This window comes from Haemaphysalis longicornis, unplaced genomic scaffold (assembly GCF_048455015.1).
Source record: "Haemaphysalis longicornis isolate Haplotype H1 unplaced genomic scaffold, Haemaphysalis longicornis Haplotype H1 scaffold_10, whole genome shotgun sequence".
Taxonomy (NCBI): Eukaryota; Metazoa; Arthropoda; class Arachnida; order Ixodida; family Ixodidae; genus Haemaphysalis; species Haemaphysalis longicornis.
This window is the reverse complement of record NW_027526204.1, coordinates 122152686-122168355: the sequence shown is the minus strand read 5'-3', so window position 1 is coordinate 122168355 and position 15670 is coordinate 122152686. Positions and strand designations below refer to the sequence as shown.

At 50.2% G+C, this 15670-nt stretch overlaps 1 protein-coding gene across 1 annotated transcript in view; it reads right to left on the bottom strand.

The window, feature by feature from the left end:
* Nucleotides 1-15670, bottom strand: part of LOC144157938 (calcium-activated chloride channel regulator 3A-1-like) — a 53710-nt gene extending 38040 nt beyond the window's left edge. Inside the window, exons 1-3 of the mRNA XM_077688650.1 lie at nucleotides 15508-15670; nucleotides 7667-7794; nucleotides 560-674 (exon numbers count right to left, since the gene is read on the bottom strand). Coding sequence (XP_077544776.1) covers nucleotides 560-674; nucleotides 7667-7794; nucleotides 15508-15531 — 267 coding nt within the window. The 5' untranslated portion in view covers nucleotides 15532-15670. The remainder of the gene's footprint in view (nucleotides 1-559; nucleotides 675-7666; nucleotides 7795-15507) is intronic.

Genomic DNA, 15670 nt, shown 5'->3' with positions numbered 1-15670 from the left:
AGAGTGCCTTCATGCGAGCGAACAGTAGCTGCAGCCGCAATTGGCGAAACATATACTACTAGCATGTCTGAAAGAAAGTACAGTAAAGTAGCCATGCACGCCGTGGTAAATCATATTACACGGAAAACAAAAAGGGCACAAAGGCGAGGATTTATGCTCTAGATTTGAGGTGATGTTTTATGATGTTTTAGTATCAATGAGCTAACTCCCGCTTTCGTACTCAAGGCAACGATGGCAAGTCGACTGAAGTCGACTGCGTTGTAGCCACTTTCAAAAATTTTAGCCAGCCGTTTTTCCGTAACAAAATGTGTGAGTGAGTGAGTGAAGAAATATAAAATGCAAGTACAGACGAGTTGCGAGCCGGAGATCTGAAGATGACACGGTCTCTCGACACAGATGAGGTTAATTACAAATGCTGCTACAAAGTCTTCCAGTTTAGAGGTCACACAATTGCAACCACAACCATTATGCTTGCGTAAAAGGCCATAGCACAGATTTAAGCAATTAGCATAACAATCATTTCTACACAAATTACGCGCGGTTATCACATCATACTCACAATCACGCTAGCCGAAACATCCAGGGCAGGAACGACGCGCTGCGCGAGGTCGTCTTTCTGCTGTACCTCCTTGAAGGTAACTTGAATGGGCTTTGATGGATTCGGCTTCCGAAGGCTGTATTTACGAAAATAAATCGCACTGAATAAGGAAGGCGCAACAATTGGCAAGCAGCACAACCAGCGACAAGTGCCCGAAATTCTTTTAAAAAACATGCCTGACTTTCATTGCAGTTTTCTCGGTCCAAATTTTTCGACCACTTCTTGCTTCTAGCATTCGACTACATACCATATCGGTCAATGCGCAAAACCGGCTGGGTCAGCGCACACACGCGAATGGAAAAATTGTTCCGTATGCATTTCATACAAAGAAGGCTTGTGGGGTCTTCTAAAATTGCCGACCTTATGTCACACAGTTGCCGCGGCAGGATGGATACCTTTGCGGCCCTAAGCTCTACCTTGTCCCAGTGCTTCCTAAGGCACTCCTCAACGCATTCATGATTTTCAAGAGTGCTTCCGCTTGTAATGTGTGGAAAGTGTGCCCTACACTCTATCTGTGTTCATAGCTGCCACGCATCGTTGCTTTGCCTAATGTTACCAGGCTCGAGCATAAAAGACACGACTCCACCATCTCCAAACGCAGAGAATTAGCTTCACACATTAACTGGACTTATCCCAGACATAATTCCCGCCAGTCGCTTTGCCGGCCGCGCGTGTGCATTCGACGGAAGCCAGCGTTAGGGGTAACACTATTATGGAGAACCCGCGAGTCGCTTTGTTGATCCCACGGGTGTAATACGGGGAGTCAATATGTTGTCTGGTTTAATTTCTCCGGGCGTTTCCGCCAGTCTCTTCCCAGGTCCCACGACCGCGATGATGGAGGCCAGCATTATGTAGTGTGACGTCCCTTGGCGCTCCCGTACGTTGCTGTGTTGGCCCTGCGGGCGCGATGCGCGGAGGCCAGTGTTGTCTAGCTTAACATCTCCTCCGCCTCCCCGCCAGTCTCCTCCGAGGCCCCACGGGAGCGAGGCTTGGAGGCCCGTATTAATGGGTGTGACGTCCCGTGGCACCCACACCAGTCGCTTTGTTGGTCTTGAGGGCGAGATGGGCCGATGCCAGTGTAGTCTAGCTAAACTTCTCCCTCGCCCCCCTCAAGTCTCTTCCCAGGGCCCACAGTAGCGATGCTTAGAAGATAGCATTATTGGGTGCGACGTCTCTTGGCGCCCCCACCAGTCGCTTTCATAACCCTGCGGGCGCATTGCGCGGACGCCAGTGTTGTATAGCTTAACTTCCCCTTTGCCCCCCCCCCCCCGCCAGTGTTTTCCCATGCTCTGCGGGAGCGATGCTTGGAGGCCAGCATTACTGTGTGCGATGTGCCTTGGCACCCAAACCAGTCGCTTTGTTGGCGCTGTGGGTTGGATGCGCGGATGCCAGTGTTGTCTAGCTTTACTTCTCCCTCGCCCACTCCCCCCTCCGCCAGTCTCTTCCCAGGTGTGATGGTGAATGGACGTTCGTCACGCTTTCGTGTGCTGTCGGACGAGAAAGGAGGCGACAGAGACGTTGTGAAGATGGAAAAAGAAAATCAGATGTTTATCTGTTCCACAAGTCCTGAGTTACGGGAGCGGGAAAACAAAGTACATCGTCATTTCGCGTCAGTCTCACGTGACAAGTGACCCCAAAATACAGTTCGGCAATTCTCGAGCTACTGTCTGTTCTGCCCCACACCAACGTCCCTCGCGAGTAGGGTTCGGGATAATCAAAGCCGTCGTCTCACAGACAGGTCCCGACGCCTTCTCGTCGTCAGTTGATGTGACCGTCGAAGCGAGCGAGGGCAGGGGTGGCACGACTGCTGCAACTGGATCGTCGCCGGCACACAGCTGCTCTACCGTGTGCGGCGCTTGCCACGGGACAGCGCACCGATGTCTGATCCCAGCTGAGCTCGCAAGGACCACGTCCCACGAACAACCCCGGAGATGAGCGCCTCGGTAGCGTCGGCCAAGGCCCGCACTCGGCAACTGCGCCCTAGCAGGAGCCCCTCGACAGGCCGCCCCTTGGTCCTGGAACAAACCACCAGGACCGGGTGAGGTAGGCACGCCCTGGGTGAAGGCCCGCAGCGGGAACGACGGCAGGAGCTCTTCCTCTGGAACGTCCCCCAGCCCGTGGTTCCGTGGCACGAGCCTCTTCGCACGTCCCACTCGTAGCCCTTCTGGCTTCGTTCTCCTCTTCCCTCGATTTTTGCCCAGCTGTCGCGCCACCTGCCCACAGCCCGTCGTCTTCTCTTCCGTGTTGCACTGGTAGCTTGAGTTCACTCACGGCCCATGTCACAGTGTAATAATTAAAAAAAAACACACAAGGGAAAAAAACGAAACTTGGGTCTTTTCCTCACACCAGGGTCCACGGGAGCGATACTTCGAGGCCAGCATTATGGTGTGCGACTTTCCTTGGCGCCCACGCCAGTCGCTGTGTTGGCCCTGCGGGCGCGATGCGTGGAGGCCAGTGTTGTCTAGTTTAACTTCTCCCCCGCTCCCCCACCATTCTCTTCTTAGGCCACACGGGAGCGATGCTCTCTGGCCAGAATTATTGGGTGTGATGTCCCTTCGAAGCCACGCCAGTCGCTTTGTTGGCCCTGCGGGCGGGATGCGCGAATGCCAGTGTTGTCTAGCTTAGCTTTTCCCCCGCTCCCCCGCCATTCTCCTCTTCGGCCCCGCGGGAGCGATGCTTGGAGGCCAGAATTATTGGGAGTGATTTTCCTTCGCACCCACGCCAGTCGCTGTGTTGGCCTTCAGTGCGCGATGCGCGGAGGGCAGTGTTGTGTAGTTTAACTTCTCCCTCGTCCCCATTCACCAGTATCTCTCCAGGTCCCACGGGAGCGATGCTTGGAGGCCAGCATCATGTAGTGGGACGTACCTTGGCACCCACGCTAGTCGCTTTGTTGGCCACGCGGGTGCGGTGCGCGGAGGTCAATGATGTCTAGCTTTACTTCTCCCCCGCCCCACCAGTATCTTCCCAGGCCCCACGGGAGCGATGCTTGGAGGTTAGCATTACGGGGTATGACGTCCTATAGCACCCACGCCAGTCGCTTTGTTGGCCTTGAGGGCGCGATGGGGTAGGCCAGTGTTGTCTAGTTTAACTTCTCCCTCACCCCTATTCACCAATATCTCCCCAGGTCTCACAGAAGCGATGCTTGGAGACTAGCATCATGTAGTGTGACGTCCCTTGGCACCCACGCCAGTCGCTTTGGTGGCCATGCGGGTGCGATGCGGGTAGGCCAGTGTTGTCTAGTTTAACTTCTCCCTCGCCCCACCAGTATCTTTCCAGACCCCACGGGAGCGATGCTTGGAGGTCAGCATTACGGGGTGTGACGTCCCATGGCCCCCGCGCCAGTCGCTTTGTTGACCTTGAGGGCGCGATGCACGGAGGCCAGTGTTGTCTAGTTTCACTTCTCCCTCGCCCCGCCAGTATCTTTCCATGCCCCACGGGAGCGATGCTTGGAGGTCAGCATTACGGGGTGTGACGTCCCATGGCACCCACGCCAGTCGCTTTTTTGGCCTTGAGGGCATGACGCGCGGAGGCCAGTGTTGTCTAGTTTAACTTCTCCCTCGCCCCGCCAGTATGCCCCACAGGAGCGATGCTTGGAGGTCAGCATTACGGGGTGTGACGTCCCATGGCCCCCGCGCCAGTCGCTTTGTTGACCTTGAGGGCGCGATGCACGGAGGCCAGTGTTGTCTAGTTTAACTTCTCCCTCGCCCCGCCAGTATGCCCCACAGGAGCGATGCTTGGAGGTCAGCATTACGGGGTGTGACGTCCCATGGCCCCCGCGCCAGTCGCTTTGTTGACCTTGAGGGCGCGATGCACGGAGGCCAGTGTTGTCTAGTTTAACTTCTCCCTCGCCCCGCCAGTATGCCCCACAGGAGCGATTCTTGGAGGTCAGCATTACGGGGTGTGACGTCCCATGGCCCCCGCGCCAGTCGCTTTGTTGACCTTGAGGGCGCGATGCACGGAGGCCAGTGTTGTCTAGTTTAACTTCTCCCTCGCCCCGCCAGTATGCCCCACAGGAGCGATGCTTGGAGGTCAGCATTACGGGGTGTGACGTCCCATGGCCCCCGCGCCAGTCGCTTTGTTGACCTTGAGGGCGCGATGCACGGAGGCCAGTGTTGTCTAGTTTCACTTCTCCCTCGCCCCGCCAGTATCTTTCCATGCCCCACGGGAGCGATGCTTGGAGGTCAGCATTACGGGGTGTGACGTCCCATGGCACCCACGCCAGTCGCTTTGTTGGCTGTGAGGGCGCGATGCGCGGAGGCCAGTTTTGCCTAGCTTAAATTCTCTCCCGCTTCCCCGCCATGCTCCTCCCAGGCCCCGCGGAAGGGATGCTTGGAGGCCGGCAGTGTGGGGAATTAAATCCCTTGGCACCCACGCCATTTGCTTTGTTGGCCCTGCGGGCATGATTCGCTGATGCCCGCGCTGTCTAGCTTAACTTCCCCTCCGCCCTCCCCCCCACAAGTCTCTTCTCAGGTCCCACGGGAGCGATACGCGGAGGCCAGCGTTATGTGATGTGACTTCCCTTGGCGCCACTCCAGTCGCTTCCTTACACCTACGACCGCGATACGTGGAGGCAGTGTTTGCTGGTGTTAAACTAAACCCTGTGATTGCCCGACAATTTACAGTACCATCAACAGTCCCCCAAAAGGGGTAATAGGTAAGAAGGGTAAGGTTTTAAGAGTGAAGTGAGTACCGCTCTGGGAATAAAGGTGACCAGAACAACAGCAATGCCGTTATGTTGCGCAGATGGCCACAGTGCTTTTGTGTTCCTAAGATATATACTCTTCTGATTCTGAATGAAGACAAGCTTTTGAAAGATGTCAAATTGATGCACGTACACCGTTGTGTTTGTTTGGCCTGGGTAATTGTAGCATCGCAATCCAAGCGTTTCCAACACACACGCGTAAACCGCTCCCTTTCCTTTTTAGGGTGCACTTTTGATGCAACTAAGTCCTTTAGTCGAACCACTAAATACCTCCTGAGGGTTCATTGTTCATTTTGACGAATCCGATGCTCTGCTCTCGCCACGCCTTCTATCGGGGCTTCGTCCTTTTGCCGGATGACCCGATTTGCTTCGCGATCCTCTTCCGGCTTGTGCTTTCGAGTGGCTTCATTTTGTATCCCACACTTTGCACCGCTTGTCGTCCCTTTCTTTAAAGGGCTACTGAAGCACTTTCAAAATCGGGCAAAACTCTGCTTTTTACAATTATTACATTGGTCAGTTTATACCTGTAAAGTTATTTTTTTCGTCATTTTTAGCTTGGGGACAGCGCTATTCGTCGTTAAAGTTGACCCTACGCCCCACCCACTTCTCCCTGCCGCATCGCCGGAAGAGCGAGAAACTGAGAGGCAGCGACCGGAAGTAGCGTCATATTCGGTAGACGGCCAGCGACGTGCGCCGCCGCTTCACTGTGTCCCAGTTTTCTGGGCGAAGTCCCGAATTAAGCAGGCGTGTAATCTGCACTTTATTATCCATGGTCTCCTAGGAGCCCTGGATCACATGACCTACATGGCTTGTGCACCACCACCACCCAGGGTCCGCCTCCTCACTGATTCCCACGCCGCCATCAGAGAATTCAATAGGGCTTACTTTGATCACCCTACCGTTCATCACATCCAGACCATGGTTAACCTACTGGCCCGAAACGGAACGCAAGTCCGCGTAGCCTGGATTCCGGGGCATGTGACCCAGGGGGTCGGCAATCACGCTGCTCATAATGCAGCGCGGGAGAGCCTTCAGTCTACACCTTCCTTGATTGCTCCCGATCTTGCACCTGATCCAGGTCTACATCCGCGCCCCCAACTGGATCATGCTAAATATTCTCGCCGACAGCGGCTCGCTGAGAAGACTCCGCAGGGCTACCTGCATGGTGTCCCCACCCTACCCCGTTCCGCAGAAATCTTTGTTAATAAGACAATCGCTAATGCGGCCCTCGCATCCTCCACACTGCGGAAATGGTTGCATTTGGACTCTTCAGCCTCTCCGTACTGTCCCCATTGCCAGCAGAATGTTTTTTCAGACCTCAAGCACCTCACTTGGCACTGTGCAGCTTTCGCACCTTCTCGCGATTCTTTGCTCAGTGCTGTGCCCCCCAACTCGTCCCCTGATGATCCCCCGTACGAAGACCCAAATTTTCTGCATGCTCTAGGTGTGTTTTCCATTAAGAGTGGCCTGGCAATGGTAGTGTGAGATGGGGTCTACAGTCCCCCTCCCAAAGAAATCACTGATCATCGATCTCCAACAAGTCATCTCTAACGATTGAGTGATCACCTCCCCCTCCTCCCTTCTTCCCCTTCCCCAACTACGGCCATGTGGCCTCCCCCATCTTAATAAATGTCATTCATTCATTAATCATCATTCTCTAGAGTTTCTTCCGCGTCGATTTTTAACCGTAATGCTACTGTGTGACTACCCGAGCGCCCGTGGCTACTACATTGCCTTCACGAGTAGTCGCGGGGCCGGCCGTGTCGTCGGGTGCTCTGTGCTTCATACGCGAAGCGACGGGCTCAAACAAATACGGAGGTACCCCAAGTTCCTGATCCATTATTATAAGGGAATTAGAAAATTTTGGGGACCACAGCGCTCTGGGCTTCCCGAACTTCTTGCTCGTTTTCCCGATCAACGTTGTTGGCTGTGACGACAGCTTAGCTGACTAGCTAGATTTTGAGAAGAAATCAAGCAAGCTGAAAGCATTAAGCGTATTCTGCGCGCGGAAGCGCTCCGCACACTCGCCGGTCGTGCATGCCCGTACGGAGCACGAAACGGCTCGCACCACAGTCTATATCTGTAAGAGAATTAGTAATGAGCAATTCGAGGTCTCCCGTTTATAACTGAGAGCATAAAACCGAACTGAGCTGAAACGAGAGTTGAATTCATACTTGATGTGACGGCCAACACCGTTAAATCTGAGGTACTTGCAATCAATTGTTCCCTTGTTTGTTACGTTTTATTATTTTTACAGCTAGAAAACACGTTATAGACTGAAAATTAGCTTGCCGCTTACAGCGTTATTGCTTCAACAAACAAAAAAACCCCTGGAAATGACAGAAGTCCCATAAAAGAACACTCACTCTTTAAAGTCGGCGTGTTGGCTGATGACTTCACAAATGGATCTCTGCTTGCAAAGTGCATTTTGCATATTAGGCGCATCTGGATTATGTTGACAGGGCCTATCTTGATCATCACAGAACTGGTTCACCTATTGGGGTTATGATACCAAGACGACGGAAGCTACAACGTATATCTGAGCGACACACAAAAAGCACACACCAAATGCGATTTCTCTGACGACGAACTACAATCATACCACGACAGGGATAGCGACCATCCCATATAGCCGGCGACAATGGAGGCAAGCGCGCATAAAAATTGCTGACTAGGGATGGTGGGCTCCGCAATTTGTGCCCAATTTATTTCCCTCGAAGGTAGCCTCGATGCCAGCGCCACGCCGCCGCGTGCATAGAGGTACCCTATTCCCGAATAGCTAAATAAAATGCCTGGATGCCCGCCCATTCCGCCGCGTGAACTAGGCGCCCTACTTCCCAACGCGCCAGCTTCGCTTCGCTCCCATTGCGCTCTGCAACTGCTCGTTTTACATTTACTGTTCGTACAAACAAACACCCATTGACTCTATAAGTACCTGTAATACCGGTCAGCACCGATAATTTACACTGAAGTCTAAACCCGCTTCTTAGCTATGCAAACATCAACGTACACAAGTGAAACGCATTGCTACCAGAACTGCCAGCTCCACTGGCATTCTTTCATTTCTAGCCCTTACGTTCATTTATACATTGGGAAAGTTAAACGACTTTGGCTTTATGTCAAGGTTTTTCTTTTACTTGGAGCTCGTTTATAAAAAACTTCGAAAATTTTGAAGGGGAGGCTTGAGTTTGTGTAGAGCTTTTGCACCGTCATTCGCCCCTTTGAAGCGCCACCGTTACTTCGCAAAAATAAAAGCATTTCCAGCAAATTGAGCGCTCATCGACGGTAACTACTTCAACGGCTAAGGAATTTTCGTTATAAATGGAGTCACGCTTGTTGTTATTGTTGAATGTGTTTATGGCCTCAAGAACAACTTGGCCAAATAGCGCCATCAAATACCAGGTTTTTGTACATTTTGTGGTTACTTCTTTAGCAAAATTGTTAAAGAAATGGTGTAGGGGGCTATTTCATTGAAAGCAACCTATTGGTGCATAGTACCATACGGCTAAAAACTAGAAGTGGTGAACGGAAATGGAGTTCAACGCGCAGTGATTATGAAGAAAGCCTTCATCACGGCGAACCGATTAAACAATTATGAGCGATATGAATCTGTAAAATCCGACGCTAAATAAATACTATAAAACACGATTGCATGCAAACACGGGATCGTCTGCGAGAAAATATGTTCTGCGTTTATTGTGATGTGGTGCTTGTAGAGTTCTGGAAAATGGTTGCCTCTGTCAGCACCGTGTTCGTTGAATTTAACAAAACTGTGAACAACGTTATGTGTTCGTCCACATCTCGAACACTGTGGTCTTTGTGTGCCGTTTAAAAAGAAAGAATGTGTGCCGTGTTTGCATCCTATACGTAGCCTGCAAAGTCGTTCCAGATGGCTTTCAAACGTGGGCGAGAAAACAATTACGTCATCAAGGTAACAGAGACAAGTAGACCATTTAAAGCCATGGAGCAGGGAGTCCATCATCCTCTCGAACGTGGCTGGCGCGTTACATAAGCCGAAGGGCATTACTTTGAATTGATAAAGACCATCCGGCGTTACGAAAGCTGTTTTTTCGCGATCGAGCTCATCAACGGCAATCTGCCAATATCCAGTTCGGAGATCAATGGAAGAGAAGTACTTGGCCCCGTGAAGGCAATCCAACGCGTCGTCAATGCGAGGAAGGGGGTACACGTCTTTAGTAGTAACCTTGTTGAGGTGACGATAGTCTACGCAAAAGCGCCATGTACCATCCTTCTTCTTGACCAGGATAACGGGGGATGCCCATGGACTAGTGGAAGGCTCAATAATGTCTTTGCGAAGCATCTGTCCACTTCCGCTTGAATGGCTTGGCGTTCCGTCATGGACACCCGGTAAGGCCGTCTGCGTACGGGATTGGCATCCCCTGTGTGGATGCGATGCTGAACAGCAGTGGCCTGTCCCAGAGGGCGATCGTCAAGGTCAAAAATTTCTCTAAACGATGACAATAAATAACGAAGTTGCCTTGCGTGTACAGTTGGCAGATCAGAAGCTATCATGGGTTCAAGATCGAGCGGCAGAGGTGAAGTGGGCTTGGCCTCGCGCTGACAGTCTAGGCTAGTGACGTCGGCTAATGCATTCACCTCGCACTGTGAAATTGTACATAGTGTAGCTAGCGACATTCCCTTTGGGATAACCTGCGGTGTATAGCCAAAATTGGTGAACGGCAGTCGGACGCGACCATCCAAAACCGTTACGACAGCGTGCGGCGTCATCACATTACGCGCGAAGAGTACGTCAGCAAGAGGCGAAGCGAGGTAATCACCATCAGGGACAAGGGGGGACAGTTGCAAGGACACGAGTGTAGTGGCTAGGGGCGGTAAACGAACGTCGGCTGAGGAACAGAAGTGCTGCCTGCGGACGTCGTCGTGGCCGTGATAAGAAGGTAGCTCTAAGTGAAGGACTCCAGCCGAACAATCGATGAGTGCTGAGTGGTCCGCGAGAAAATCGAGGGCAAGAATTACGTCGTGAGTGCATTGGTCTAGCACAGTAAACAACACGGCGGTTTGTCGGCCAGCTATAGTAACACGCGCTGCACACATCCCGGCGACAGTGGGCGTACTTCCGTCAGCGACTCGTACAACACGTGAAGTGGGGGGCGTAAACACCTTGCGAAGGCGGCGGCGAAGCTCCGAGTTCATAATGTCGCCGGTTTGAGCAGGCAAAAGGACGTCGCCTGACTACTAATTTTATCCTCCTGGAACGTTCGTATTGTTATGGTCTCCTTCTCGCCGCGTGGGCCTCTCTGAAAAGCTTCTTCCGCCATATCATGGCCCTTACAAGGTCATCCGGCAGGTCACCGATGTGACGCATGAGATCAGTCCTGTTGCAGCGTCCACATCGTCTTCCACGCCGAAGACCGACATCGTGCATGTACTGCGGCTGAAGCCCTACAATTCTCCCAGCTTGGACGCAACACCTTAGTCAGCACCGAGTCGGTGCTTTCCCGGCCGGGGGGCTATGTACTGAGCCGACGGGTATGCGTCAGTGTCTGTGCTGGAGAGAGGGTCTGATGAGAGCTCAGCAGCTAGAAGAGGAAGTCGACGACGATCGCTCTCGACTTGGTTCGTGCGTGAATCTGGACACTCTGCTCTGGCTTCCCCTTGTTAATACAATACCTTTGGTTAATACAATACCTTTCCCGTAACAATATCATAAGTTGCGTTTGTTATTTATTGCGTAAGTAGTTGTTATAGCAGTATTTAAGCATTGGCCCGGTTGTGATAATTAGGGATCACCGTGGTTTTAATGCTGTCGTCTGGCCGAAAAATATATTGCACGCGCAAGCGAGATATCTTACTTTGCCGTCTTTCATAGAACTATTCCCACAACATTCTATTAATCGCACCACCTTTCACCAGATTGTGTCAAGAATTAAATGAGTTGAATCAAATGAACACAAATTTAATTCACAATTATTCTGAGAGTACAATTACACGCACATAAAACCAGAGCAAAACATAGATCGGAAAATATATTGACCGCGACAAAAACGAAATATAACGCGGGAAATCATACGCAAAGTCTGCTATAGAGGCAGGTTCAAGAACGCTAACATGGAGGTTCAAATAAACGGAACTGGAACAAAATACACATTTTGTTTTCATTTTCAATAGCCCAGCAAATGAAATGTAACGCGGGAAATCATGCACAAAGTCTACACAGGTAATGGTTTAGGAATAACGCTAACATGGAGATTTAAATTGTCATTTTTGGCCAACGTATTTTCTTAACTCGCCCTCGATCATTAGCGACTGCTGAGTTTAAGGTGTTGCTCACGCCTTCACATGTAATCACGGAACTTGTTTAAACCTTTTGTATAGAAATGAATCCGGGTCACGATGTATACAGAATCCAACCAAATTTGCTGTCATGGTCTCACTGTGCTGGTCGCAACCAACGCTGTTTGTTGTGATTAAGGGCTGCAGCACATTCATAACGCTGTCATGGTGGAGCTCCTTGTCGCTGAAGTAACCAGGAAAAACGTCCTAGAGATCACTAATAAACTATAAAAATTGCACGGAAGGATTCAGAAGTCCCCCCAAATTACAAGAGGAAGTAAACACAGCGGCATCTTCCCCTGGCATGCAGGATTGGTCCTGCAGACTTGGCAATTCGTTTTCAGTACACACTTCCTTGCCAAGTGCCTGCAACATAATAGGTTAACAAAATAATAAAGCCCACTAACGACAGTAGAAGCATCAACGGTAGGGGTATCCCAGAACAAGGCTCTTGGTATTTCGTTCCAAATAGGAACGTAAAAAAAACAGTAAACTTTTTGCAGGCTATAGAGTGTGCGCCCCGCCGCTTTTGTTTCATACGCCGAGTCAAGAAGGGGAAGGAAAAAACATTCCTGGTGCCTGTACGTCAAATTATTTCCTCGTTAACCCGAACTCTGCTATCTCAAAATGTCTTCTCGAAACTTTTTCTCACCGTGTGTTTACCTGCCGTAGGCGCTACGCATTTGCCCGCTTTATCCCGAAACGTTTTTTTGAGAACTACGAATATCTCGAAATACTGGCACAGAGGACACAAGACAATGTCCGCTACAGGCAGCTAATAAGGTCCCCGTTCGAATGATTACTCCCACTACGCGCCGAACGCGGTCGTGAAGTGCAAGATTACGCGGACTACGCGTCCCCGTTACCGGAATGCTGTGTGGTGCGTACACCATTGCGATAGCTGTGGACGACGCAGCAGATCATGCAGACGAGGAGGAGCCCGCAGAAGTGCCTACAACGGCAGAAACACCATACATGCTGCGTCTGCTTTGTGACAGGGTAGAATGTAGCGGCGGCGACCACCAATTCATGCGATGCATTGAGAAGCTCGACTACGCCTTTCTGGGATGCAGATGCGAACGCGAAACAGTCGAGCACAACATAGTTCTTTCTTCTGCAATAAAAAAGGTTTCTTTTTCCTGTGAAATATTTTGGCTTTATTACGAAGTCTCACCTGTGCAATAGTGCTTTAGTTAGCAGCACTAGCTGTTATTTCAGGGACTTGGCCACAAATTTCCTGCATTTGACTTAACTCGAAACTCCGCGCAAAGTTTACGACTTTGAGTTAACGGGATATTACTGTATATCAACAACGTTTTCAGAATACGCATCAAAAAATGAGAAAGTATCGGGGGGGGGGGGTCGATAATTTTATGTCGGGTCGTACTAGTTCAAAGTTTGCTCAAGCGGAGACATAACACGTTCTGCGTCCACTTTCTAAATCAGCTGACCACAGGCGCGGGTTCGATTTCCGGTCGCGGCGGCCGCTTTTGTGATGGAGGATAAAAGCGAAAAACGCCCGTGTCTTCGAGATTTCGGCGCACGTTAAAGATCCCCAGGTGGTAAAAATATTCCGGAGCCCTCCACTACCGCTTGCCTCATCGCTGTGTAGCGCCGCTGCGTTAAACCTCATAATCTACATCTACAAAATGAAGTGCCCGACTGCCCGACTGACTCATCAAAGCCCAGCGAAAACTGCTGCATCTAGAGACTTGAAATTTCGGGAGTACATTTGCCACAATGCGTAAGGCTCACTAAGGGGGGCGTTTTGGAAACTACTCATAATCAAGGGAAAGGAGCAAATTGTGCTTTCTTAAATTCGTGCATGATTATCTCTTTCACCCGTTCACATTTTGAAATGCTTTTTGCTAATGTATGTAGCCCTTAAGAATATCTAAAATGTAGTTTTTCCATTTCGCCCTAACCAACACTATCGAGGTGATTCCGGATTCCAAAAAAGATGGTGTTCCGAAAGATTTTCTCAAATAAATCTTTCACCAATTCATTTAACCAACTGATTTTTGCTAGCATATGTTACTGATACAAATACAGACAACAATTTTCAAGGATTTGCAAGTTTTTGTCATTTTTGCAAATGACCCGGCTGTCAAGCCCAAAAGGCCTAATAGGTGATGTTCACGCCTAGCCAAACTGCTTTTTCAAACGGCTTCATATTTCATGCGCACATTGCAATTACGGTGGTGGATGTCAGTATTGCTGAAAATTTTTAAAATTCCACCATGGGGAGATTGAAAAGCGGTAAAATGGTTTTTCAGATATTATTTTCTTTATCACACGCCGTTGGAGATATTCAACTGGTTTTTGTTGAGATAGGTAACTTACTCAGGTATCTAAACACTGTTCTACAACATTTTTCTGACCCCCACCCAATAGAAGCAAGGATGATTCCTGGAAAACACTGTTTTTACACATTCGTCCATAACCACTCAGCCAGTTGATATATCCCATTCGTTTTTGCTTGCAAATGCTGCCCATCCAATTGCCCAAAAATGAATTTCAGGATTTTGTCCTAACATGCGGATAAAAAGGCAAGCGAGGTTTTTTAATTCACACCCCTCTGGACGTACAGTTCAGTTGAATTTTCCCGCGTTCGCGTAGCGCTCGCCATCTGTTGGCACTTTCTGCAACCACGCACCTCCCGTAGGAGCCCTGTCATTATCATAAATCTAAAAGTGAAGACGGACCGCTAAAAATCGTAAAGGTTAGCGCTCGCAATCTGTTTGGACTTCCTGAAACCCCGCGCCTCCTGTATTGAGCCCATGTTACTTATCATAAAACTGTACAGATGAGCATCGTTCATATCTGCTGAGATACCGTAATTACCCGATTCTAACGCGCACCCGATTTTCTAGGGAAAAAAAATACGAAAAAACTTGCACCTCCGTTACGCGCAAGGAACTTTGTGAGCAAGAAAAACGAATGCGAGAGAAACGGGCGATTTGTTCCCCGAAGTAATCTCACTCATCTCACTCCTCGACGCTCTCCGAGAGCTCCTTGTCGCCTTCCGCTGACCGCAACATCTCGTCATTGGTGCCGTCAAGCACGTTCGCGATGCCACACTTCTGAACGAACGTTCAAACATGTTCTATGGGATCGTGGCCCACGCCTCGCACGCCCATCCCGCGAGCTTCTCCAGAGGTTTACGCTTCAGCCAACCGCTCGTGGTGAACGCGTGGGAGCCGCTCGTAAGCAGCGGAAGCGGCGCACCTTCGTTGCCGCTGCTGCCATTGCTGTTATCAAGCACCCAAGTGGAATAATTTGACAATTTGTGTGAACGCCGAAAGAAAAGCCTAGGCGCCTAGATCCAAAAAATTGTTGCTCAAAGCTTTGGCGCCATCTTGAGATGGCGATGGCGATGGGTGGAACGAAATTTCAGCTGTTTCGGCAGTTTCGGGTTCGTGTACGATTCTAACGCGCATGCGATTTCTCGGCCTATTTTTGAGGGAAAAAGGTGCGCGTTAGAATCGGGTAAGTACGGTAGTACTTCCCATGAGGAAGAATACCCCTCACCCAGTCGGCCTCCATCGTGTGTTCCCAGCGCAATCTCCTGCAGAATTCAAGTTGTGTTTACAACCTGGCACTCTTCCTCATATCATATTAGAGTGCAAGAAAAGCCCCAATCTCCCCTCTGTTCCATCCCCCCCCCTTCCACCCCTCCGCTGTCGGAAACCTGACCGCCACTTTTATTCTTCGTCAAGCTTTATAACTTCAGGCAAAAAGTAACAGAACCATGACTAAAGTAGGGCTACCACCTGTGCCTTTTTGAAGAAGCTCCGTTTTTTGGTAACGGGGAGTTATATGGGACCACAGCCTTCTCCTAACGGCGTCCCGTTGAGATGGCAGCGGTTTTCAAAACAGGAAAACTTCTTACGGTCTCGGTGTAGGGCAGGAACATGACTGATGATCGGACAGCGTTTCTTGGTTTGGTGATATTTATGACGCAGTTATCGGGAACAATGCAGCGACTGTCCACTTGACAAGTACTTCCTGGCGTCTTCGGGGTGGCTTTAAATTTGATTTTTCTTGAGCAGACA